Raw genomic sequence first — 26,847 nt, 5'->3', positions numbered from 1 at the left:
AATCAACTCTGGAGATCTTCCACAGGAATTTACTCTGGAATAAGCTGATCTTCTTATCAATTTCTGTTGTAGATTTCCATGACTCTGCTTCATAAAGGAGGACAGACATAATGCTGGTGTTAATAATTTGTATTTTTGTGTCCATGCCAATCATGCTACTTTTCCAAATCTTTTCAAGTTTATGACAGTTGTTTGCTGCTTTTGATATTCATTGCTTGACATCTATCATGGTGTCACCCTCATTGCACATCTCACTCCCTAGATAGGTAAAATCATTTACTTTTTCTAGAGTTTCTTCATCCTCTTTAATGGTTACTTTGGGGACATTGATAGCTATATATTTTGTCTTGCCCTTGTTGATGAACAAACCAATTTGTTTTGCTGCATCTGGAAAAAGCTGGGTCTTTTCTTCCATTAAATGATGTGTTGAACTGGACAGGACAATGTCATCAGAAAAAACAAAGTCATTCAATTGTGCTTTATCATTTGTCCATAAAATTCATTGGTTGCCTTCTGCAGTTATTTTCCTTATGACATAGCCATGACCAGTGCAAACAATTGTGGGGACATAATATATCCTTGCCTTACTCCAGTTGTCACTACAAATCATTGCCTGATGTTGTCACTATTTCTGACTGCATGTTCTGTATTATCATAGAGATCCTTTCTTATTCTTATTATTTTTGCTGGTATTCTGTAATGTGCCATAATTTCCCAAAGAACATCTTTGTGTACACTGTCAAAAGCCTCTGGAAATCTATAAATTTTATCACTAAAGGTACTTGCCACTCAACATTTTGTTGTACAATATGTCTACGGACAACCATATGGCTTGCAAATGAGCTCAGTGATCAAAAACTTGCTTGTTCCTCTCTAAGTTGAAGGTCTATTTGTTTCTTGGTATGTTCCAGGATAATGATGTAGCACATGATATTCCCAGGAACTGACAGCAGTGTGATTCCTCTCCAGTTATTGCAGTTGGCAAATCTTTGGCAATTTTACTATACATTTTACTATAAAGGTACTATAAGGCCTCTCTTTGACTAGGTTGGGTTCTTTTCTTCATTCTATGTTCTGTCAAAAAACACAAGGAAAGTCCGGAGAGTTGTTTCAACACTTGCTTTTTGCATAACTCCAGAAACGTTATCCTTTCCAGCCGCTTCTCCATTTTTGAGTTTACTGATGGCTTTTCTAACTTCTTTCATTGTAACATCTCCAAAATCAATATCAAGCTCTAGTTGTAGATCTTCATCACATATTTCTGGTAGTTTGCTTGGGCTTGTCTATTTAAAACAGCCTGAAAATGTTTCTGCCCATCTTTTCCTTTGTTCTTTTTCTGCACTAAGAGTCTATCCATTGCATCTTTAATAGGGCTTCCACTACTGCTTAAGTTTCCTCTTTAGCTGTTTGATTGTTTTATACAAGGCTGTTTGGCTAGCATTTTCGGCCTCTTGACATTTTCTATCAATATATGCCTTTTTATCTCTTCTAGCACTCTTTTTATCTCTATCTCTATATTTTTCTTGTCACTTGCTTGCCTCTTCACGTGTCAGCATTCATGATTTTTTGCTTTCTTCTTTTTTCCACTGCTGTCCAAGTAGCATCACTAATCCATTCTTTCCTTTCAGATTTCATTGTTATTAGAACTGTGTTTGCATTTTTTTAGATAGCACTCTCTGATGTTTTCCCACAGAGTATCAGTGTCCTGGTTTTCTTCAGTTAAGTCCATTAGAACACTGAACCTGTTCTTCAGTTCAAGCTGAAAAGCACTTTTTGTGTTTGGGTCTTTTAATTGTGCACTGTTGATGCACAGTCTTCTTTTAAACTCCTTCATCCCCTTTAACTTCATCATCAGTTTAGCAGTACAAAAGTTATGGTCACTGCTTACATCTGCTTCCCTGTACACATGTACATCTGCCAATGAGCTGTGAAACCTTCTTGAAATGCAGAAGTATTCTATCTGGGGAGTTCCATGTTACTTTATGGATTTCTTTATGAGGAAATATTGTTCTACCTATCACTAGGTAGTTGACATTGCACATTTCTACTAATTGTTCACCATTCTGGTTCATGTTCAAACACCTGCCACACTTTGTCCATAATTTTATCCAATCCATCATTGTTACTTTCAACCTTTGCATTAAAATCGCCCATGGTCACTTTGATATCATGTTTTGGGATCTTGGTTAACATGTCCTGTAACAAATACTAAAAAGCATGTTTTTCCTCATCTGATTTTTTTTTTTTTTTTTTGGTTGGTGTATAGCATTGTATAACTCTTAATTTGAAGAATCTAGTCTGAAAGTGAGCTCTAATAATTCTTTCATTGACTAATTCACACTCAGTGCCTGCTCTTGTTCATTGGACATTAGGATTACTACATGTTTCATGTTTACCATCCACATTCCCAGAATAGATGATGGTCTCATTTATTTCTCTAAAGTGTAGTTTGTTCGAACCTGTGCATCTACACTCACTGATTCCAAGAGAAATCAAAATGGTATCTGTCCATTTCTTTAATTATTGTAACAGTTTTAGTAGCTTCATACTAATTGCAATCTTGCAATCCAAAACCTGATTTTCATTATTGATCTGGCTTTGAGCAAGGGACTTTATGGGTTTGACCAATGCCCGTCATATTCTTCACAGGAAGCTGATCCATTGTTCTAGTATGCTGAACACTGATATAGGTACTGGTTTTCTGTAGTAAGTTTGTTTCTTTGTGGTAGGGTTAACAGCCCTGTGCACAACCTTAGGTCCATGGCTCCTTATTCATTATTCAGAGCTGTCCACATGTGAACATGTCCCCATCTGCAACCCGGGACATGTGGTTGGAAGCTTTGGATGCCCCGAAATAAAGCATTATACATAAGAAAATACTTGATAGTAATGCACCAATACCCCTTACATGATTATATATTATAGGTATAGGAACTGACTCTCCTCTCACTTACATAGATTTTACATTACTGTGACTCCATTGCATTCAATTCTGATTTACACTGGTGTATGTGTCCATAAAGCACCTAATGTAGTTGAGGATAGTATTTGGCCCTAAAAAAGTTCTAAATGATGATGGGTGCAGAGGGAGATGTAATTTGTTCCTACCATGGCTGGGGCAGCAACTGTATTAGCTAAGGTGTTCAGTCTCAGGGGAGATGGGGAGTTATAGCTCTAGCCAGCGCTCAATACAAGCCCCACCAGTAAAGATTGCCTAGGAGATGTACTGAATCAGTTCATCTCATGGGTTTCCTGGTTCTCCTCGTCCCTGGACAAAACCACATATTCATAGGGCTGGTTTGGTGAACTCCAGACCCTCACTGCCAGCAGCCTGGGTTCCCGCGTAGGAAGTGAATCATACATTCAGAGAGTAATTGAAATTCCTAAGATCTAAAGTTGTGTGTATACCTCTTAAATATTGCAAGTTACATTTAAACAATATTCTGGTTATGATTAAAAATACTCAGAAAAAAACAGGGAATTCCGAATTAAAAGTGACATTCCAAAGGTGAGTCACATGGTTCTGAACGAAAAGGCCACTACCAGTTGAATTCAGGAGAAAATGTTAGCCTGAACTTTGGACCTGATCCAATACAAACAAACCACAGCTTACCAGGTTATGAAGACCTCAGAAGGTTTTGGATGTTAGCTCTGTAGTAGGATGGCCTATGCTTGAGATGTATCAGCTTGCTTTTGGAAGCTAAGATGCTAAGGGCTTGTCTAGGCTTGGATAAAAAGTGTATGCTTTTTTTTAAATGTGTTAGCTAACATGTTTTAAACCTCTAATGTACAATAGACAGGGAAGGTTGTATTTTAATATGTGTTAGCTGGTCGAGGTGAACCCTGGAAGGAACCTGTTGCCTTCAGTTATCGTTAATTTGTATTACATTTAGAGCCTTTAAGCACTACTGTAAGTCATTTCACTTCTCTATGCCCGTTTCCCCTCTCATTCTTTGTCTATCTTGTCTATTTAGATGATAAACTCTTTGGAGCAGGGTCTATCTCTACTATGTATTCATACAGTGCTTAACACAATCGGGCCTTGGTTTTGGTTGGGGTCTCCAGATGCTACTACAAATACTAATAATATTTGCAAGCATTGTACATACAAAGTAAAACTAAGTCCCATTTTCAAAAGCAATTTAAGCATGTAGTAGTCTAAGTCCTACTGACTCGTAATGAGACATAGGCTACTATATGCAGGGCCGACTCCAGGCACCAGCCTGGCAAGCAGGTGCTTGGGGCGGCCGCTCCGGAGAGGGGCGGCACGTCCAGCTATTCGGTGGCAATTCGGCAGACGGTCCCTCACTCCCGCTCGGAGCGAAGGACCTCCCGCCGAATTGCCGCCACAGATTGCGATCGCAGCTTTTTTTTTTTTTTTGGGCTGCTTGGGGCGGCCAAAACCCTGGAGCCGGCCCTGACTATATGCCTGCGGGTATGTGTACAAAGCAAAAGCTGTGCATGGGCTAGCCTGCCTGAGCTAGTGCAGATAATGATAGCAGTGAAGACAGCGCAGCACAGATGGTACAAACCCAACACAGAACCTGGGTATATATGTGACTCGTTAGCCCACGCTGAAGCCTGTGCTGCCCTGTCTTCTCTGCTATTGCTACCCATGCTAGCTGGATTCAAGCTTGCTCAGGTAGGCTAGCCCATGCACAGCTTTTGCTATATAGACAAACCCTAAGTCACTTTTAAAAATGAGACAGACTCCTAAGTGACTTAGGTGCATCTGACAGTTTTACCCACACCTGGTAAGAAACTGTCCCTGCCCTGAAGAGCTTATAATCTGAAGATGTCCGCGCAGTGTGCAGAGGCGGTCAAAAAAGTAAACAGGATGTTAGGGATCATTAAAAAGGGGATAGAGAATAAGACTGAGAATATATTATTGCCCTTATATAAATCCATGGTACGCCCACATCTCGAATACTGCGTACAGATGTGGTCTCCTCATCTAAAAAAAGATATACTGGCACTAGAAAAGGTTCAGAAAAGGGCAACTAAAATGATTAGGGGTTTGGAACGGGTCCCATATGAGGAGAGATTAAAGAGGCTAGGACTCTTCAGCTTGGAAAAGAGGAGACTAAGGGGGGATATGATAGAGGTATATAAAATCATGAGTGATGTGGAGAAAGTGGATAAGGAAAAGTTATTTACTTATTCCCATAATACAAGAACTAGGGGTCACCAAATGAAATTAATAGGTAGCAGGTTTAAAACAAATACAAGGAAGTTCTTCTTCACGCAGCGCACAGTCAACTTGTGGAACTCCTTACCTGAGGAGGTTGTGAAGGCTAGGACTAATAACAGCGTTTAAAAGAGAACTGGATAAATTCATGGTGGTTAAGTCCATTAATGGCTATTAGCCAGGATGGGTAAGGAATGGTGTCCCTAGCCTCTGTTTGTCAGAGGATGGAGATGGATGGCAGGAGAGAGATCACTTGATCATTGCCTGTTGGTCCACTCCCTCTGGGGCACCTGGCATTGGCCACTGTCGGTAGACAGGATACTGGGCTAGATGGACCTTTGGTCTGACCCGGTACGGCCGTTCTTATGTTCTTAATCTAAAATGACAAAAGGTGGAAGAAAAGTATTAGTAGTAGCCCTGCTTTACAAATAGGGAAATGAGGTACAGAGACACTAAGTGACTTGTCCAAGCTACATAGGACGTCTGTGGCAGAACTAGGAAATGAATCCAGATGTCCTGAGTCTCAGACCAGTGTGTTAATAACAAGACCGTTATTCCTCTCCCAGTGGGACACACATGAATAAGGGTTTTGCAGGGCTGTGCCCTAGAGCAGAGGTTCTCAAAGTGTGGTCCCCATTCAGGTTGTCCGCGGATAGTTCCCTCTAAGGTGCATACTGCGCAGGCATGGCTCCACTAATTAGGTGCCTGGACCCTGGAGAAGATGCACATGTAAGGTGAGCTGGTGGCCTTGAGGGGAATAGGGGGTAGATGGGAGGCAGAAGTGGGGTGAGAAGAGGGGGTGGGGGGAATTTGAGACATGCAGGGCTATAGCGGCCAGAGAAAGAGGCAACTTTCCCCAGCTCCAGGGCTGGGGCTGCCGGGAAGAGACCCCCCCCCCCTTCCCAGTCCCAGCTCGGGGGCTGCCACGGTGGGGGAGAGACACCCCCCCTTCCCAGCCCCAGCTCGGGGGCTGCCACGGCGGGTGAGAGATCCCCCTCCTTCCCAGCCCCAGCTCGGGGGCTTCTGTGGCGGGGGAGAGAGGGCACATCCATCACATTAGAAAGGTAAGACGACTGATATTAAAATATGAATTGTGTGCTTTTATTTGTAGAACAAAAAATCCTTTATTATTAAGGGGTTTTTTATATAGCGCTTTTATCCAAAGTGCTTTACAATAGTTAGCTAACGGTACAAACAACATTTGGAAAGATTATTAAGTGCTCTGCCGAGACCTTCAGCAATTTTCAAGTGGTCCGCGGAAAAAAAAAGTTTGAGAATCACTGCCCTAGAGGCTCTCTGCTCCTGCATTCCCCAGTATTTGGGGCCATCTGTCTCATATACTCACAAGAGTTACTGGTGCTGTAGTACAGCGTGGGTTAAGAACAAAAATAAAATAATTACTGAATGAGGGCAGTGGCATTGGAACAATTTTTATAGTGGGGTGCTGAAAGCCAGTGAACAAAACTGTAAACCCTATATATGATGGAAACCACTTCAAGCCGGGGGCTGCTGTGCCACACCCCCAGCACCTCTTGTTCAGGCACCCCTGAATGAAGGCTTCCCCTACTCCCTGGTAACTAGAAATCTGTGATTAGGGGTCTCCCACCTCCAGTCACCAACAACTGCCTGTGCAGAGGAGCCTCCTTCCTCCCACTCGTCAAGGATTGTGAGACTGGGTGCCTGCGTCTGAGCTCTCTGTGACCATATCTCTTCAGGCTGCAGGGGACCTTGTTGCCACCCCTTGACTGACCTCTGGAAAGAAGCTGTCAGGAGCTCCTGTAACCATCCTTCTGGCTGTCAATCAGCCAGGAGAAAATCTGCCCCCCCCCCCGCCCCCCCAGTAAAGCATAGCGAGACTCTGACGTCACTCCTAAGGCCAGTTGCCATGCCATATATGGCTCTCTGGCTGGGTGGAGTCTTGTACAAACGGCTGGCTAAGCTGGTGTTTGGCTGTTGCTGCAGTACTACCGAGGGCTGCAATTGTAGATCTCAGGACTATCAGATGGGCCAACAGCCGCTGAGGACAATGTTGCATGGATTTGATCCTTTGGGTTTCCTGGTTTATAGGTTTGTGTCATAATTTCAACATTATTTGATTTCCTTTAAAAAAAGAGGGGAACTGGATGTCTGAAGGGACTGCCACTGTGCTGCAGATATTTTCATTTCTACAGTGGCAGTTCATTCAGATCAGCTGTTGTGACTGCATCTGAAATCTATGCAGTAACCTTCATAAAATGAGTTGGAGGGTCGTAGTGCTATTCCTGGTGAACACATTACAAAAGCCACCATCTAATTTGGCACTAACTGGTCCCCTTCTTGGGCGCTGCTGCAGCAACAAAGCCAAGAATTGAATAGGTTATGGAGACTGAACTGCACTCTGAACAATACCTCAGGTGGAAAAGAAGCCCATGGGCAGAGCAATGTGTACTGCTGTTTCCTATCCTACATCTACTTAGACTTAGAGGCCAGTCCCCAGAAATATTAATTTGGAACCTTTTACTACCATTGAATTCACTTTACAAGTACTGTAAATACAGCTGTTATTACCATAATTTAGATGGGGGGAGGGGGAGCTAAATGAAGATTACAAAGCAAGGCACATATCTCAGGTAAATGTTATAGAATCATAGACTTTATGGTCTATGAAGGGACCATTATGATCATCTAGTCTGTTATGATCTGAATGGTGTTATTGCCACACAGTCAGTTGAGGCCTCTTCTAATGTATACATATTTAATGTGAATATTACTTATCCAGTTGGCTAAAAGAATCATTTCAGTCCACCTCAGATAAAGACATCATTTACAATTGTTTTTAAATGCAGATCAGTTACTGAAAAGAATAAAGTATCTCCTTGAAGCCCGCCAGCCATTAATCTGGAGTGTTGTGTCAAATTAATAAAGCAAATGTGTAAACTTTAAATCACAAAAACAGTGATAGAAGCCTGAATTCTGGCTCACTCATGAATTCCTGGAGCACCCACTGAAGTTACAATCAGAATGAAGTGTGAGACTGGTCCTTTAAACATCACAGTTGGGACATTCAGAGAATGCTGGAAATGTGGTTTGATAATTTGCCAAGTTATGCTTACAAGGGAACTTCAGTATTCCATTAATCTTTGACTACAGTGAGCTTCCTTGCTAAATTCCCCCCTATTCTGTTCCATATAGGTTCTTATTGCTCCCATCACTACAGTATCTGAGTGCCTTTCAATATTGAGGTTCGAACCACTGCACTACCGCCAGTGCAAACCCCCACCAGTGACACAACAACAGTGGGACTACTAGTGTGGACTGGCAACCATTGCATCGTGGACTAGCCAGTGGCATTTTAACTACCTTATGATCTAGGCCTGCTTTGAGCAGGATTAGATGACCGAGGTAAAAATGTCAGCAGCTAGCTCTCAGTAGCTCTACTACCATTGCTACCTCCAAAGGAACTGAACTGGTGCTTAAGGAAACCATGTTAAAACCATTTTTAATATTGTTTGTGCAAGAAAGGTGTTAAAAGAAGGTAACACCTTAAGTAGTTTCTCTAGCCAGCATACTCCAAACCATTCTACAAATTATGCTCTGGCACCTTGTCTGATGGGGTTAGGCTTACCACCCCAGGAAGCTACATTTAACATGTTTTCATGGCTAACATGATCTCACACCAAGTATAAATTCCTGGACTACACAAAGAATATTGGGATCTGCAATTCTTCACCAATCCAGGAGGTGGACATTTTTGCCACTACCAACATGGTGGTTAAAAATGCCTTGGTATTGCCAATTTCAAGTGTTCAAAAATTGTGAATCAAGTGCAAAAAAACCCATGGGATTTTAAAAAGTAATGATTTGGGGGGTTCTTTTTATTTGCTTTTGGATTGTTGACCCTTTAGGGTTCGTGTTTTTAAACTCTCTTCAACCATAAGGTGTAGCAGAAACTTACTTTTTTAGTGAAAGCGGAGAATCTTACACAATCACAATTCTAGAATCTGAGACTTCAAGTAAAATACTCAATATTGCAAGACTCATGAGGAAGATGAGAGTTGGCAGCAGAGTCCTTTCTTCACTCCAGCCTTCACCGTGACTACAACTAATGGAGTTATACTGGTGGAGAATTATGTGGCCTAATTTTCCTAATGTAGAAGCAGTTAAGAGAGGGCCACTGTGCTAGGTGTTGATTTTTTGATTGTGAGCTCTTTAGGGAAGGAATTGTCTCATAAAAAGGTTTGAATAATAACTTACATATTGGGGGTTGCTTCTGCAATACACAAATAAAAATAGTATCTATCTCCCAAATACCAGGGCCCTAATAAAACTTGCACTGACTTTTAAAAAGTGAAGTTTCCAGGACCACTGCCTGGAAAATGCACTGTATTCTCTGTTATCCACAGATATCTTTGTTTTGGTGTAAATACTCAGGCCAAAATTTTCAACTGTGTGTGCCTAACTCAAATAATTAAAGGGGACATTTTCAAAAACACCTGAGGGACCTAGGAGCACAAATCCCATTGGCATTTTTGCTCCTTAACCCTAGAGGGTCTTTTGAAAGTCTCCTCCTAAATCCATATTTAGGTGCCTACATCAGTCACTGGGAGTTTTAAGCATGTATTTATGTTGCAAATTTTTGGTTTCAATGCCTAATTGTAGGATTCAAAGCCTGAAAAAGTTGGCCTAAGCACCTAGATAGTAAAGCAAGGACACACTGGAGATTACAGATCGTGTAATTTGCACTGAATTTCTGCTGGTGTATCGATCGCTTTGTAGGTAAATATCCCGTGGGGCTTCAACACTACATCAGCCGCAAGAAGAAAAAGCTCCCAGTTCACATGACGGGCTGGGGGGGAAGATTTCAGTCCGACACAGGCAGCTGCCTTGTAGCTCCGGGAGCGCAAAGGCTGCAGAAGGAGCAAAGCAAAAGCTGCTGCTGCTGTACCCTTCTCTGCTGCCCGGGCCCAGGAGGAGGCGACCCCACAGCTCCGCCCCGGCAGCCCCCGCCCTTCTTTATCGGTCTCCTCCAGACCTGCCCCTCCCGCTGCGACCCACGAGCAGCGCTCCTTCCAGCCACGTGACGGGTGCCCAGCTTCCGGGTTGGTTCTTGCGTCATCAGCGTGCGCCGCGCCTGCTGGCTTCCCTGCGGCGCTTCCTGTCTCGCCTAGGCCGGGGCTGCTGAGCGGGGGAAGATGGCGCTGCTGGTGCGGGACCCGGACGCTTCTCGAGCGCAGCTAGTGCCGCTGCCCCCCGGGGGCGGGTCGGTGCGGGACTGGCTCCGCATTCGCTGCCGGGCACAGGTAGGAGCGGGAGGGCAGCTGGGGGCGGCCCTGCCCCTATTGGGGGTGTCCCTGCTCTGGGGGTCAGGTGTCACCCGCGCATTGGGGGTGGGGAGGCAGCTGGGGGAGTCCCCCCGGCGCTTTGGGGGGCAGGCGGGGGCTCCCCCGCGGGAGGGGGCGCGGAGGAAGGTGATGTTGATCTGGTCCCTAAGAGTCCACTGTTGTCCTCAGAACCTGGGCGCTGCCCGTGCCTTGGGCCTGCTCATGGATCATTCTCTTCGCTACAAAACCTGCCCGTGTGTGTCTGTGGGGACTAGGTTCTAGTGCCCTGCTACTGGAGAGTTTGCTTTTGTTTGACAAACTAGAAAATCTCTTTACCAGCAAAGACGTGAGCTTGAAGACCTGTCCCTCCCCCTCTAAATCTTCAGTAGTTGAGGCGGTCACTGAAATATCAACAGTCCCCATATTTGCAGCTTCTTGGGCTGTTTCAGGATCTCACTGACACTTAAACTATAATAGAGGAGACCCTGGTTTGGGGTCTTGGCAAATAAATGAGGAGCTGATTCTTTAAAAACTCTAGTAGGGTCCTGTTGATTATTAAGTTTTTCTTAATATGTACAGAACAATAGCTTAGTGTAGTAGCATTTAGAGGCCCCAGCTGAGATTGATGCCCCTTTGTGCCAAATATTGTACAAATGCATAATAAGAGCAATCTTCTTTCGCTTAAGAGCATGCAATCTAAATAGCAAGAGAGATGAGGGAAAGATGAGGAACTGAGACACAAGAGATATTATGTGATGTGCCTAAAGTCACACAGGAAATCTGTGGCAGAGTAAGGAACTGAGCCCAGATTTCCTGAGTCCACATCTGGTGCGGTAAATATAAGAACATTATTTCTCTCAATTACAAATGATGGTCTGCTATAGCCAAAGGCTACCTTCTTAAAAAAATCCAGTTTTGTATCTTCTTCCACCTTCACAGCCTTAGGGAGAACAGCAAGGCTCGCACTCCCAACATCTGCAGGTGACAGCAGTGAAATCTTTCACTCTTTCTGGCCAACTGCATCAGACATGCTCTGCCCACTTGCCATACAGGGAGCCAGGAATCTCTGGTCTCTTCTTCCTACTATTACTGGAGGAGTTAACAATGCACTAGACAAACTTTGACATCCTGGGGTTGTGGGTATCTTCTTTCTTTCCTCTAATTGCCCTAGATGAGTGGAGGAAGAGGAGGTGCTTATTTTATTTTTTGGCTAATACAAAGCTTAAGCACCTCTAGTAAGTGATATAAAGTGTATTTTAACAGTGGAATCCATTTGTAGGTGAATGTAAACTACTCTATAAGCACCTTTAACCTTCACTAATAACTTGAATTGAAAATATACCTTGCACTTTGTATTTTAATTCCAGTTCATCAAGTGAGTTACCCATAACTTGATTTAAAAATGTATTTGTAATTTTTAAGATTATACATATTCAGTGAATGATTGGGAGTCTTAGAAAGCTTCTTCTTTGTTTTTAATTTCTTATTAAAAAGGAGGTAAAAAGTCGATTCTCCTTTTATTGTTTTAAAATGGATTACTCAGACTGATTAAAATCCGTTTTTATAGACAATGTTTTTGTTTCTAGGGCATTCCTGAGGACAGTTTCTATGTGAAATGTAACGGACGACTGGTTAATACTGAAGACTTGCTACAGGATGGGGTTGTTTATAGTCTGGAGCCAAGACTTTGTGGTGGAAAAGGAGGTTAGTTGCTGATGCTGCATGGGGGACTGTCAAATTTTTAATGTATTAGGAGTCTAGGGGTAAAATTTCAAAAGCCCCCAAGGGATTTTCAGAAACTAAATTTCAGTGAAAATCAACAGGAGTTAGGCTCCTCAGTCACTTTGATGTTTTTGAAAAGTTCACCCTAAACCATGACCTATGGAGGTTCTTAGCTTATTTTAGTCTACAATAAACTTGTGAGTCAAAAAAATCCTTGATAGCCAGAACTCCTTCATTCTAAGATTTCATGGCCATAAAGCTCATCACAGAATCTACTACTTGCCATGCAGTCCTGCTCCAGAATTCAAGCTTTCATTTAAAAAAAAAAAATTCTAACCTTTATGAACATAAAAATGTGAAGTGAGTGTAACTGATGCAGTGTTGGTTTCCTGGGTCTGCAGTGCAGACAATCTGAAATTGTACCTGTGAAACCTAAACTTGACCATTTAAATGTCAAAATAAACTGTTTCTGCTAAAGTAATTATCAGTGAAAGATTCAACTATAATGTGTTTATCGCACAAACTCAAATTGCCTCCCACCCAGTTAAGTTTCAAAAGACCCAGCTGCCTACTGCTCAGCTGCCAGAACAACCCATTTCCCTCTCAATAACTGTATTAAATATATTCTGTATCATCAATACAAAGAGATGCACCGCTCTGAAACGCTGAAATGTAGGCGCATTATAAAACTGAATTTAATAACAAAGTTAAGCAGGTTACTGGACTAATTATATTTTCATATTTGATAGATAAATGCATTCATTGTAAAAGGTTCAGTAAAGTTCGCCAGCATTTCCTATCTGCAGGCCACAGAAATCAAGGGGGCTTCCTTTAGAATTCCAGTCCAGCTTGCTACACCTTATTTATAGAATTAGGCAGAATGAAAGTAAATACTGCTTCTGTGACTTTTTTAATCTCCCCGAAGACAACTGGCTGCTGGTATCTGTTTATAACTTCCAAACACCCACTGTCATGCCTGCCAGCATCTACTCTACTGTGACAGTCCAGCATGCATCATTCTGTGATGTCACAGTTGCCATTGGAGCCCTGCTGGGCCTAGTCAACTAAATAGTATTTTTCAAAATCATACCGTTGGCCTTGTCAAGTACTTCTGTTGTTTGAGTTTTAAAATGAAAATGTGGGGTAAAACAAGGCACTCAGCCTCTGAAGGCCTGCTTAATGGTCCCTTTGGGCTCAAAATCAGACAGTCACAGAGAAACTGAAAAGTTTATGATAGGGCTTGGGAGCATTGCCATAGACTTCAATAGGAGCAGAATTGGGCCTAGGTTTAGAAAATAGCTGTCTTTTTGTTTTGTTTTGTTTTGTTTTAGAATATAAAATCCAATGAAACCTGTAATAAGCAACTTCCTCACAAGTGTCTGCTTGGAATCAGCTTTGCAAAATTCTGTTCACCTATGGCAATAGTTTGTTTTAATAGGGGAGTGAATAGGTGACTCTCTTATTGTATGGGTAGATGCCTGGCCTGGTAAATTTCCATGCCATTTTTTTCAAGGCTGCTTTAAAGGATCTTCAAGGATTCTAGAACAGTTTTGTTCAACTTATAGTTAAAGAATAGTGTAATAAATGGCACTTACGTAGTACTTTAAAGCTCTGCACTGACATTAATCCTCACTGTGTTTCTTCACGGTAGTTAGGTAAGTATTATCCGTAACTGGTGAGGGGGTGGGATTGAGACAGAAGTTAAGTGACATGACAAGAGCAAGTCAGTAGCAGAGGTGTAAGTAGAACTCTAACATTACTGGGTCTCCACCAGACCACATTGCTTTATGTGACTGCCTCTCTTGGGCAATTATTTTTTGTTGGCACTCTGCAAAATCCAGGCAATAGTCTACAAAAATCATTTCCCCAGCCCCTGTGCAGGTGTCCTCAATATATGGGGGTCATGATAATGGTCCCATTGGGAGATCCTGGATAGATGGGAGGGGAGGCTCAAGTGTTCGTGATATGGAAAAGATTGAGAACCACTGTGCTAGAGGACTCCAGTAGCCTGAAGTATCAGGAATACATATTCTAGGGATATCAGTAGCTCAGGAATCCAGCTGGCATGACTTCAGGAGAGCTAAAATTAAAAGATAGTTTAAAGTTAGTTATACCTGGAATGCCTCTCTTTGACTTGATGTTTGAGACATTCAGCTCAATAATATAATTTATCACATTGTATCCGTTAAATATTTACAGCTCATCTTTGGCCTCAGTTATTCTGAGAGAAAGCAAGTCACTAAACTTTCAGTATCTCTTTCTTCACCAATGGTGGGACTAACAAGATTTTTTTCTCTAGTATATTATGTCTCATTACCTTGATCTTTATTACTGGGGCGTGGGGAGGAAGGGGAATAGCTATTTTTAAAAACTGTAATGGTCCTGATCCTGTAGATCTCCCTATCACAGCTTTGTAGCTGACTTCTGGTAACTTTCAGGTTTTGGATCTATGCTTCGAGCACTTGGTGCTCAAATTGAAAAGACAACGAATCGAGAGGCTTGCCGAGATCTTAGTGGAAGGAGACTACGAGACGTTAACCACGAAAAAGCGTGAGGCATTTACTTTCTCAGAAATATCATTATAAAATACAATGACCTATCTTTCATTGTTAGAAGAGGTCAAACGAGAGGCTGTTATAGTCAGAATAATGAAACTTTATGGATATTAGAAGGAGCTTTTAGCGCTTTGAAACCCTTAGCACAATATGGATAGAAGCCAGGAGGAGTCAACTGTCTGCTTGAAGAGTATATAGCTAGTGTAAATTAAAGGTGACCATACTGCAACCTGTTTGTGACATGCTTGTCTGCACCTCTTGAAAGTGTTTCTCAGGGGGTAGAAGAATGTTCTCACACAAAAGAAAAAAAATATAGAATCCTCAAAGCACACTACCCTATAGCTGCAGGCCAGGGAGCTATGGATTCCATCAATAGTCTATCTTGCATAAATAAACATTTCTCCCTCCTGTAGTGAAATTTCCTTGAGTTGCTGCAGGGTGCATCTGTTTTTATGACTAACTCACTTATTTCCTGTCCTCTTCCTTTTTCTGTCCCTATCAGTGGGTGAAAGTGTTCTGTAACTGCAGAGCAATAATCATGGTTAGATTAAAATGCCTGAATGGTTCCTATTTTCTGGACCTTTTTTTCTCTGCAGAATGGCTGAGTGGGTGAAGCAGCAAGCAGAGCGAGAAGCAGAAAAAGAACAAAGACGCCTGGAAAGGCTGCAGCGTAAACTTGCAGAACCAAAGCACTTTTTCACTAATCCAGACTACCAGCAACAGTGTCACGAGATGGCTGAGCGGCTAGAGGATTCAGTCCTTAAAGGTACTACTGAGCACTTGGAATGACTCCTTAAAATAACCGTTATCAGTCAACATAGGACTGTTTTCAATCATATCTTATTAAAATATGGCTGTTTGAATTAACACTATTTGAGAAATTGTTACTGACCTTAAATATTGTGGGCTACATCTCACTATTTCATCTGCGTGAAATAGAACAAATTTGACTTCTAATTAGGCCTGTGAAGTGATTAAAAATATTAATCGCGCGATTAATCGCACTGTTAAACAATAATCGAATACCATTTATTTAAATATTTTTGGATGTTTTCTACATTTTCAAATATATTGATTTCAGTTACAACACAGAATACAAAGTGTACAGCGCTCTTTGTTTATTTTTATTACAAACTTTTGCAATGTAAAAAACAAAAGAAATAGTATTTTTCAATTCACCTAATACAAGTACTGTAGTGCAATCTCTTTATTGTGAAAGTTGAACTTACAAATGTAGAATTATGTACAAAAAAAGCCTGCATTCAAAAATAAAAGAATGTAAAACTTTAGAGCCTACATGTCCAATTAGTCCTACTTCTTGTTCAGCCAATCGCTCAGACAAACAAGTTTGTTTACATTTGCAGAAAGTAATGCTGCCTGCTTCTTGTTTACAATGTCACCTGAAAGTGAGAACAGGTTTTTGCATGGCATTGTTGTAGCCGACATCACAAGATATTTACGTGCCAGATGCACTAAAGATCCATATGTCCCTTGTTGCTTCAACCACCATTCCAGGGGACATGCGTCCATGCTGATGACTGGTTCTGCTCGATAACAATCCAAAGCAGGGCGGACTGACGCTTGTTCATTTTCATCATCTGAGTCAGATGCTACCAGCAGCAGGTTGATTTTCTTTTTTGATGGTTTGGGTTCTGTAGTTTCCGCATCAGAGTGTTGCTCTTTTAAGACTTCTGAAAGCATGCTCCACACCCCGTCCCTCACAGATTTTGGAAGACACTTCAGATTCTTAAATCTTGGATCGAGTGCTGTAGCTATCTTTAGAAATTTCCAATTGGTATCTTCTTTGAATTTTGTCAAATTTGCAGTTAAAGTGTTCTTAAAACGAACATGTGCTGGGTCATCATCCAAGACTGCTATAATATGAAATATATGGCAGAATGAGGGTAGAACAGAGCTGGAGACATACAATTCTCCCCCAAGGAGTTGTCACAAATTTAATTAACGCATTATTTTTTTAACAAGCTTGATCAGCATGGAAGCATGTCCTCTGGAACGATGGCTGAAGCATGAAGAGGCATATGAATCTTTAGTGCATCTGGCACATAAATATCTTGCGACGCCAGTTACAAAAATGCCACGCGAATGCCTGTTCTCACTTTCAGGTGACATTGTAATTAAGAAGTGGGCAGCATTATCTCCCATAAATGTAAACAAACTTGTTTCTCTTAACTATTGGCTGAACAAGAAGTAGGACTGAGTGGACTTGTAGGCTCTAACGTTTTACATTGTGTTGTGTTTGAGTGCAGTTATGTAACCAAAAAACCTACATTTGTAAGTTGCACTTTCACGATAAAGAGATTGCACTACAGTACTTGTATGAGGTGAATTGAAAAATATTATTTCTTTTATCATTTTTACAGAGCAAATATTTGTTATAAAAAATAATATAAAGTGAGCACTGTATGCTTTGTATTCTGTATTATAATTGAAATAGATATATTTGAAAATGTAGAAAAACATCCAAAAATATTTAATAAATTTCAATTGGTATTCTATAGTTTAATAGTGCAATTTTAATCACAATTAATTTTTTTGAGTTAATCACGTGAGTTAACTGCGATTAATCGACAGCCCTACTTCTAATGAAAACCAATAGAAATAGGTTTTCCTCCTTTGAATAAAATTAATTGGAATATTACACAAAAGTTGCAACACAGATACAAATGATATATCATTTTACACCAATGTAATCTACAGGTAGGCTACATGAGTCCCAGGTTAGCAGCAGTGCCATCAAGAACTCTCTGAAGATGCTGATAGGAGCTTAGCAGTAAGAATCATATGTAAACTTTTTTGTAGTAAAAAGATCATAATTAACACATTTTATGGAGAGTTTAGAAATTGAATATAATCTAATAAAATATCTGGATTACACAAGTGTCTTTTGCAGTTACTTTGTTTAGCCACTGATTGTTACCCTGTTGGGAGGTTCAGCAGGGGCACAAGATACCTTTTCACCTCAGAAGGGCTCTCTCCAGTACAGGGTTGACTCTCTACTCCTGTGGGGAAGCTTTTGCTGCTGCTGCCCACACTTATGCCTGTTCTGAGTTTATATGGAAGACTTCACTCTCCAGGGCTCTCAGTCCAGCACCTTCCACGAATACTAAAGAAAGACCTCTCGCATATTTATGGAAAGTAACTGGAACCATAGAGTTCTCCTTGAGCAGCTATCTGGAGCTTTAAAATCTTCTTATTTGGACTTGGTAATCGCATAATAACCTAATAGAGTAGAATAAATCTGCAAAGGTACTGAACTTTTAACTTTGCTTTGAAGGAATGCAGGCCTCTTCCAGTAAGATGGTGTCTCCAGAAACCAGTGATTGTCGGAAGCGTCCAAATGAGTCTGAAAAGAGTGGAGCAAAATTTGGGAAAAGACAATGTTTTTGGTAAGTGTTATGGCTTGAACAAGCTTTGTAAAGAATAAGAAAAGCAATAGATACTTACCAAGGGGAAATGATCACTTTTTGTACCACTGGTACAGATTTAAAAATAAAATTAAAATACTATTGTAACTAATCACCAGTAAAAGTCAGACAGCTGATAACTCCCCGGAACAGTGCTACCGCCATTCTACAGGCACTCAGGAAATCTAATCCGAAGGAGCTTTGACCCCTCTCGTCTTTCCCTCATACAGTTGCGCCTCACTTCACATCGTCCCGGTTAACGTTGTTTCGTCGATGATCTGTTAGAGAACATACTCATTTAAAGTTGCGCTATGTTTGCTTATAACATTGTTTAGCCCTGCGGGCTTGGAACCAGGATGGGCTGGCAGCCCCTCATCAGCTCCCCTTCAACACCACCCAGTACCTCCCACCTGCTGTTGGCCCCGCGGATCGGCAACTCCCCCTCCCTCCCCGCGCCACCTGCCTGCAGCAATCAGCTGTTTCCTGGCGTTCCGGAGCCTCTGGGGGAGAGCGGGAAGGAGCGAGGATGCGGCACGCAGCCTCCCCCCTCCCGCCTGCAGCAATCAGCTTTTTCGCGGCATTCAGGAGGCTGGGGGGGACGAGGGAGGAGCGAGGACGCGGCATGCTCGGGGTGGGGAGGGGATGGAGCAGGGGCAGGAAGAGGCGGGGCAGGGGCCTTGGGGCAAGGGGTGGAGTGGGGGCAGGCCTGGGGTTGAGCACCCCCGGCACTTTGGAAAGAACAGCAAAAGGAGCAGCCGGACGATTCACCCTCTGACTCCACCACCTCAACCAAACTTCACAATCATCATAGCTGAGTACAGTATTACAGTGTTCGTTTAAAATTGTTTAAAACTTGTACTGTATATGTATATAATGTCTTTTGTCTGGCAAAAACATTTTTCCCTGGAACCTAAGCCTCTTCCCCCCCCCCCCCCCCCCCCCCCGTTTACATTAATTCTTATGGGGAAATTGGATTCGCTTAACATCGTTTCGCTTAAAGTTGCGTTTTTCAGAAACATAACTACGTTAAGCGAGGAGTTACTGTACTACTTCATGCCTTCTGCTGCCCTTCCCTCATCAGTATTCATCTGGATAATTAAACTGGGCTCAACCTTTCCTACCTTACGTAACTTGAAGACTTTTTTGACCCCTCTAATCTTCTCATACTCCAGTTTGTTCATCTTTCATAGAGAAAACAGTGGGAGAATCATAAATTGTTCTGTTCTTTTAACAAAATGCGTTTTTGAATTCCATTATTTAAAATGATGAACTAGAATGGTTAGGCATAGTAAAGATGCTCATGTGGCTAAAGGTCTGCCACGTGGCAGTAGTAGATTTGGCTCATTCTTTACTAGGAGTGCTTCAGAAAGTATATCTGGCGCCTGAGGGAGTGCTTGGAGTTATGTACAGTAACAGTGACTTCTACCCTTTTGAGTGCAGGAATTAAATTGGTCTGGAGACAATCCAGTCTAGTCCTCCTTTGCTAGGCTAGTACACAGGGGCGGCTCTATGTATTTTGCCGCCCCAAGCACGGCAGTGAGGCAGGCTTCGGCGGCATGCCTGCGGGAGGTCCGCTGGAAATGCGGATTCGGCGGCATGCCTGCGGGAGGTCCGCCGGTCCCGTGCCTTCAGCGTACCCACTGCCGAATTGCCGCCGAAGCCGCGGGACCGGCGGACCTCCCGCAGGCATGCTGCCGAAGGCAGCCTGACTGCCGCCCTCACAGCGACCAGCAGGCTGCCCCCCGCGGCTTGCCGCCCCAGGCACACGCTTGGTGCGCTGGTGCCTGGAGCCTCTCCTGCTAGTACAGTGAGCTCTTTAGGGCACGTGAAGGGGAAAGTGACTCTTTTTAATTAAAAATTTTTAACCAGTGTTGTTTGTGACAGGATGGGTGTGGAAGGACTGGCGGATCCTGAGAGCTCCGGTGATGGTGATAGTGATAGTGAAGATGATTCTCCTAGCATGGCAGAAGGTAGTTGGCAATCAACTGGCAGCCATGTTGAAAAGACTGAACTCGCAAGTGAGTGGCCCAGTAGCTCAGAGGATTCCATCGGATGCAGTTCAGCCTCCAATGCTACTGAGAAATCGCAGGAACAACCAGAAGATCTTGGAAAAGATCTACCAGAGGAGGTGCCTGCAGGTGGTCAGACTGAAACTCCAGCAGCTGATGAAAAAAATGAAGCAGCAAAGACCCTGAAGGATGGGGAGCAAGAGACTGTTTCAGCTACTCAGCAGGAAACAAACCAGTTGCAGAGCACAGTAAGCAGTACTAAATTTGAATGTCTAGAGATGGACCTATTGCTGCTTTTTCCTCTCTGCCCATCATCTATCTTTGGACCACTTTTTCTATCATCCAGTTAGTGAATGACCTACCTAACTGACATAAAGGGACCCGGCCAAAGTAGTTGGGTCTAAAAATTAACTTGCCTTGATGGTTCTCATGATAATTCGTATTTCTAAAGAATGCTCACTCACGGCTCTAAATAGGTCCTTATAGCAGCTCAAAACAATTCCCAAGTCACTGCATATACTACTTTAAAACAAATTGGGTTAGATATGCTAGATCAGGGGTCTCAAACACGCGGCCGGCCCGGGGAGTTATTTGCTGCAACCCGCCAAGCTCCCTGTGCGCCCCTCCTCCCCCAGGAGTTATTTCCTGCGGCTTCCAAGCTCCCCTCACCCGCCGCCCCCCCTTCCCCTCCAGTGCGCCGCGTCTCTGCTCCTCTGCCTACTTCCAGGCGCTTCCCGCTGTTTGGCGGCATTTAGTGCTTTCCTGGAGGGAGGGGGGGGAGGAGCAGGGAGCTGCGCGCTCAGGGGAGGAGGCAGGGCAGGGGCAAGGAGGGGGTGGGAGTTGGGGTGGGGACTTGGGGAAAGGGGTTGGAATGGGGGCGGGGAAGGAGTGGGAAGGGGCAGGGCAGGGGTGGGGCCTCATGGAAGGGGTGGAGTGGAGGCGGGGGAAGTGGCTTTTGTACCTTTATATGATGTGGCCCTCGGGCCAATGTACTAGTCCTCATGTGGTCCTCGTGGTGATTTGATTTTGAGATCCCTGTACTAGATCCTTTTATAATCTGTATGCAAGAGTCTTGTTCTGCAGTCAGAGGCAAGGATCAAAGAGAGACCAGAATTCTTGAGGCAAGAATTCCAATATGATAAATAGCCAAAAAACTGATTTGACATACTGGAATGTGTTCCTTGGCTCTTGGGAAATGTAGGATATTTAGAAAAGAAACTTTCCTTCTTCTCTAAACTACTCCACATATAAGTAGCCTGGGCTCTTTTAATTGAGGAGTGACTACACTGGACTGTCATCAGGGAAGCACAATACACACAAGCTGAACAATGCATCTCTGTTGCTATTGTAAATTGATCTAGAAGAGATCCAGAATATATCCAACATAAAAATCCTGTTAAGTGTATTCTAAACAAACATAATAGCAGTTATCTGTCAGAAGGGGTTTGCCTCTAAACATCTGATGAGTATGGATGTGTATAGTGGGCTTTGGTTTGCCTTTTGTATGACTATTCATTCAGTAGAAGTATTCATAAAAAACCTACTAGTGCGCCTGGGCTCCTGCAGGGGATGGTAACTAGACTGCTCCCTAAGTGGCTATATTGCCTCAGTATCATGTGGTCCATATATCTGTTGGTGAGGTGATGTTAAGTGATCATTATACTAGTGTCTTGAGGCCACTTAATTATCTTAAATAAAATATTCCCCTGAAGCTATCACCTTCACTCAATTGAAAAAATCCCACTGGTTAGGACAGGAGGAAGATCAATGAAAGATGCATCCTGCACTATGGACTAAATGTAGCCATGTACTAGCTCTAATGGAAACTAATACCAGAGAGGGTCCTCCACTGACACCTATCACACAACCCCCATGAGTTCAGCACTGGAACCAAAGCAGTAACGCCTCAGATTGTAACTGGAGTGATAGGTCATGGGGGAATGTTAATCTCTGAGATAGCCGAGTCCTAGCATCTTTAGGGCTCTCCATGTCTCAGATATCTGTTCTCTCTGTCCTGAAGGGGTTAGGCACTCCTTGTGAGTGTCTTCGCTTCTCTCCCATAAGTGTAACCAGAGATCATCCCCTTTGCATGAAAAGTTCTTCCTCTGGGAAAATATAATCTACTTTGTAGGATGAAAGATTTTCCGGCTCACTGTATCAGGTTTGGTCACATCACCTGTAAGTGTAGGTTGACCTTAATATTCATCCTTGAAGGTCACCTAAGTTAGAAGTTAGTCACTTGGGGCTTTTATTTGGAGCAGACAAAAGCCAATTGACTAGTTCATCTATCTTGGTTTTCTCTTATATAAACACTTCAGTGTGGTGCTTGGACAAACCACCTTAGATGTGGCTGAGACTGCAGCTCTCATTCAGGCAATAAGATTTGGTTCCAGTATGTCTCTTAGACAGTAGCAGCTCCTGGGAGGTGGGAACAAGGATGTGATGTGCCACAGTTGAGTTTACAAATCTTGGTGGAAGAGCAGATTTAAAGGAAACAATGAATCCATTATCTCAACAGTGAAGTAACCTGCTTACTCATATTTCCTTAATAGATGTGCAGTTCAGAGTCTTATGAAAGCTCATTCAGTCACATCACTGACATAGTATGTTACTTTGTTGAATTTTTGTCAGCTACGTGAGAGGCCTGGATTAGCTTTCTAGCCAATCAAATCTCGATTTTCAGCCTTTGATTCCTGCAGAGTCTTTATTAGTCATAGTAATATGTTTGGACGCATTCATTCCAAAAAGTTGAATCTTGACAATTGGCAAGTAAGTGAACAAACATAATTGAATGAGGGAAAACCCATCACAAAATGTACTTCAGTTTTTAACAGGTGTAGTTCAGTTAACTGAAACTTTGTAGTATACACTTGAGTGCACAGTAGGAACCATCTTAAACTGGATATTTGCAACACTGCAGTGTTTTATCTTTCCCTCATTATTTGCAGCGTTCCCTCCTCTTAGAACAGGAAACTTCACCAATGGCATGGTAAATTCTTCTTGCAGTTGGCAAATATTATGATGGTGCCCGTTGCATTTTGTAAAAGTAGTGACTATAGTAATAAGACCTCATAACAACTCCTCTCGGTGCTAAGACACAGCCAGGTGATATTTTTGTTTTTTGTATGTGCAGCTTGGCAGTGTGCGATACTGTACAGAATCAGACCCTGTTCTTAAGTAAACACTTACTGCTGGGTATTGGGCCGACAAATGAGTGGTCTCATTTCAGTCACTGGGACTGTTTATTATTAAGTCCCTTTTGTTAACTCCAGCATGATACTTCATAGACAGCACTATGCTTGTTAATAAGTGGTGTACGAGTTGTCCCAAATTCCATATTCGGTTCAGCGGATACTAATAAATTGCATTGATTTGAATCTTCCTAGAAGCTGAAGATGCCGATTTTCTCCATCTAAGGCATGGTTTGTGTCAACTATGCTATGCGTCAAGATAAGATGCACTCCTAGAGCTTTCCTCTTCCCTAAACACCTTATAAAAAGAGAATATTTTGTCTGCAGTTCTTGTAACTTCAGGGTGGTTGCAATAGAAATGTAGGCTGTCCCACCCTCTTTCCTGCTACTCATGGTGACTATTTCATCTGGGCTATATTCTGAATGCAGAAGGCTTGTAGCTTTATGTCCTGGGTAGTGGATGGCCTGTGCAACTGAAGGATAAGGCTGTTGAACTGCTAAGTGTTTAAGAATTCTCTGTTCATGGGATTATTTATCTTTCTTCCGAAGAACAAGAAGATAAGAACAGGTCACTTGTTTTTATTTCAAGTTTGTTCAGCCCTCTCTCTTACAAACAGACTGTTAAATTCTGACCACTAATTTGGTCCATGGTATTTTGGTGGGATAACTATATTTCTAAGTTATCTGTAGATCACAAAAAGGAACCTTAGATTACTGGAATTGAAGTTTAATTGTGAAAATATCCCACTTACTGTACATAGATGTTTAATTATATTGTCACACTTTGAAAGTGTTTGGGTGACTTCCAAATAAGCCTGGAGTAGTAGTCTTCTGTCAAATGAATTCTTGTTGGAGACCAAATGAGCATAAGTCAAGAAGAGCATATTGTTAATCTGTTAAAACAATGAATTAATTGCATGTTCTCTCTGCAGGAGCCTACACGAATAGATTTGCTGGCATTCAACTCTGCTGCCGAGATGGAAGCGCTAGGATTAGAGAAGCTGAAGTTTGAACTGATGGCTCTGGGTCTGAAATGTGGAGGCACTTTACAGGAAAGAGCTGCAAGGCTTTTCTCAGTGAGAGGTCTGTCTAAAGACCAGATAGATCCGGCCCTGTTTGCAAAGCCTTCTAAAGGGAAAAAGAAATAAAATATATGCTGTTGTTAATCTCTGTTTATATTTGCACACTTCAGAAAAACAGCTTCTGTTCTGTTGTCACTCTGTAACTTGCCACTTGCACTTGATGTGTGTAGATACTGATTTCCATTTTTAATGGTCTTAATAAAAGCATCAGTTGTTACCATAACACACAGAGTAAATTGCATAGTAGTAAATGCTGAGTATTAAAGAGAGTTAAAAATATAAACTGCTACATTAAATCATGTAATTAACAGCACACACAGTGTCCTGGGAGGGTAGGAGAAACTGATGCTCAGAAGAGAGAGTGCTTTCCAGAAATGGATGTTCAACACTGTCAGTACCCAATTAAGTAAAAGTCAAACTAACTGAGTTAATATAGGATTACTAATCTGCTTTAATCTCCAGTTAGCCCAGCTATACCCTTCAGATAATGAAAATTTAGTTAAAACATGATTCAGCCTTGACAACTGAAGTCTGTCTTGAGGGAAAGGGAAAACTGTTTGTATGGGTGACTTCAGATATGGATAAATACACTCTTTGTGAATTGGCTTGGTGGTGCTGTCAAGCGTTAGTATAACAGGCTAATACAAGTGAAAACATTGCTGTTTTGTATGTGATATGACTTATTGGTGTAAATATGTTTTCTTCATATGAAAAGCAGTTTAATAAAGGAATCTTTATATATGAAGGTGTAGAAGAGACTCTGAATGGGGGAAAGGAGAAGACATCACTTATAAATACTTTTGAAGTAAGTAATACACATGAAGGAGGCAAATTAATTGGAAGACAATGTGGAGCAATGGCTTGAAGCTTAATGAGACATCTTCCTAATAAAAGCAGCAGAGTGTTCTCCAGGGAGCTGGATGAAGCACTATTATTGTAGGTATTCTAAAGCATGTTTTATACCACAATAGTGGAGATGGCTGTCACAAGTGGTCCTACAAAGTTAGAGGCCACGTGTGGAAAGCCAAGGGCCATATGCTGCCATGGATTCATAGGTGCAACTTCCATTGTCTTCAGTAGAGGTTTGTATAAAAAGAGTAGGATAGATTCCACAAGTGTTCTTTCTGCCTGTTGCCGCCTATGAAATACGTTCTTTACCATTTTTATTTCACTTCGGCTTAAAGAGCCAGTAGAAGCAAAGAAAAGATCCTTTATGCAATGGATTGTCAACCTGTGGAATTGCTGCATGAAATCACTAAAACAGCATGCAGGTATCTAATACAGAACTGGGTAATCTTGACCTCTAGCACTTACACTTTGATCACAGCTGCTCGTGATCCTGCAAGAAATCCACTTACAGCCTGAATATGAAAGTTTCTGTCCTCTGCAGGAATACACTTCTTGCATAACTACTTGCCAAGGCTGCTGTAACCTCTTTCCCAGAGTAATGTGTAGGTTACAATCCAGCTTAGGAGCTCTGTTGCATTCGCTGCCACTTCCTTAATCCAAAATATAGTTGTATTGGCTAGAGGCAATACTATAGAAAATAAAATATAGAGCTGATTGTAAAGTATCAGCAAGAAACCCTGTATGTGATGGACACTCAAGTGATAGGCAGACCATACAGATAGAAACTGCTCTTTGAAGATCAGGCTGATCTTCAAAAGTTCAGCATGGGAGAGGTCTCCAAGCTGAGTATGGTCCTGCTATGATGGGCATTTCCCAGTTGATGATTGTCTTAGATATGCTATGAACGCTTTCCCAGAAAGGTGAATCTTTCTAGCACAGTAGGCAATCTCATTAAGTGCTTCCTGCTCACCCTATTCTTTGCAGAACAGTGGCTTTTAATTACAGAAACATGGGGAAATTGGGTGGCTAGTGTAAGATAAGTGTCACTTATAAAATAAGGGAATACTGAATGTAGAGTGAGAGCAGTTGTCATACTATGTTTTGAAGCTAGGTACTGCAACTTGGAGGGTGAAAATTTGACCGTTTAGGTATATACAGTGTGTGTGTGTGTCTGTCTCTTTTATGCAAACACAACTTGAGTTCTTCACCTAGGGCAGCTCCTGTGTGGCTGTGGCTCTGAGGTGGTATGTGCTAAGCTGGTGTTGGAGGTTTTCACTAGCAGCCTGTCCCATCTTTATCCAGTGCAAATGGTTTAGATTTATCTTCAAATTAAGCAAAGAAGTTGGTTTGCTTAATTTGACACATTTGAAAAATGGAAAGAGCAATCTCTTCTCTCCTGCCCTGAGACTATGAGGAGTTTATTTGTACTAGGGTTTGCTTCAGAAGAAGGTGTAGTCGAGGATTGCAGTAACTAATACGAAATAGGTATCAGGCAACCAGTTCACCTTCATTGCTTTTAACATAAA

At 42.2% G+C, this 26,847-nt stretch overlaps 1 protein-coding gene across 1 annotated transcript; it reads left to right on the top strand.

The window, feature by feature from the left end:
• Window positions 1-10,338: 10,338 nt before the first annotated feature.
• SDE2 (SDE2 telomere maintenance homolog) lies at window positions 10,339-25,212 on the top strand. The gene is made up of 7 exons (XM_065401244.1): window positions 10,339-10,467; window positions 12,075-12,192; window positions 14,649-14,760; window positions 15,362-15,531; window positions 18,061-18,172; window positions 20,075-20,447; window positions 24,323-25,212. The coding sequence occupies exons 1-7, from the start codon at window positions 10,360-10,362 to the stop codon at window positions 24,536-24,538; spliced, it is 1,209 nt and encodes a 402-aa protein (XP_065257316.1). The 5' UTR covers window positions 10,339-10,359; the 3' UTR covers window positions 24,539-25,212.
• The last annotated feature ends 1,635 nt before the right edge of the window (window positions 25,213-26,847 follow it).

The sequence above is a fragment of the Emys orbicularis genome, chromosome 3 (genome assembly GCF_028017835.1).
Source record: "Emys orbicularis isolate rEmyOrb1 chromosome 3, rEmyOrb1.hap1, whole genome shotgun sequence".
Classification (NCBI taxonomy): Eukaryota; Metazoa; Chordata; order Testudines; family Emydidae; genus Emys; species Emys orbicularis.
The sequence above is the reverse complement of the archived record's forward strand: the minus strand, read 5'-3'. Positions and strand labels throughout refer to the sequence as shown.

Excerpts from the sequence above, each read along its gene's own strand:
- SDE2 (XM_065401244.1), top strand. The coding sequence starts at position 10,360 with ATGGCGCTGCTGGTGCGGGACCCGGACGCTTCTCGAGCGCAGCTAGTG. Across the intron at positions 15,532-18,060 it reads AGAGGATTCAGTCCTTAAAG|GAATGCAGGCCTCTTCCAGT; the intron begins GTACTACTGAGC and ends TTTGCTTTGAAG. Across the intron at positions 18,173-20,074 it reads GGGAAAAGACAATGTTTTTG|GATGGGTGTGGAAGGACTGG; the intron begins GTAAGTGTTATG and ends TGTTTGTGACAG.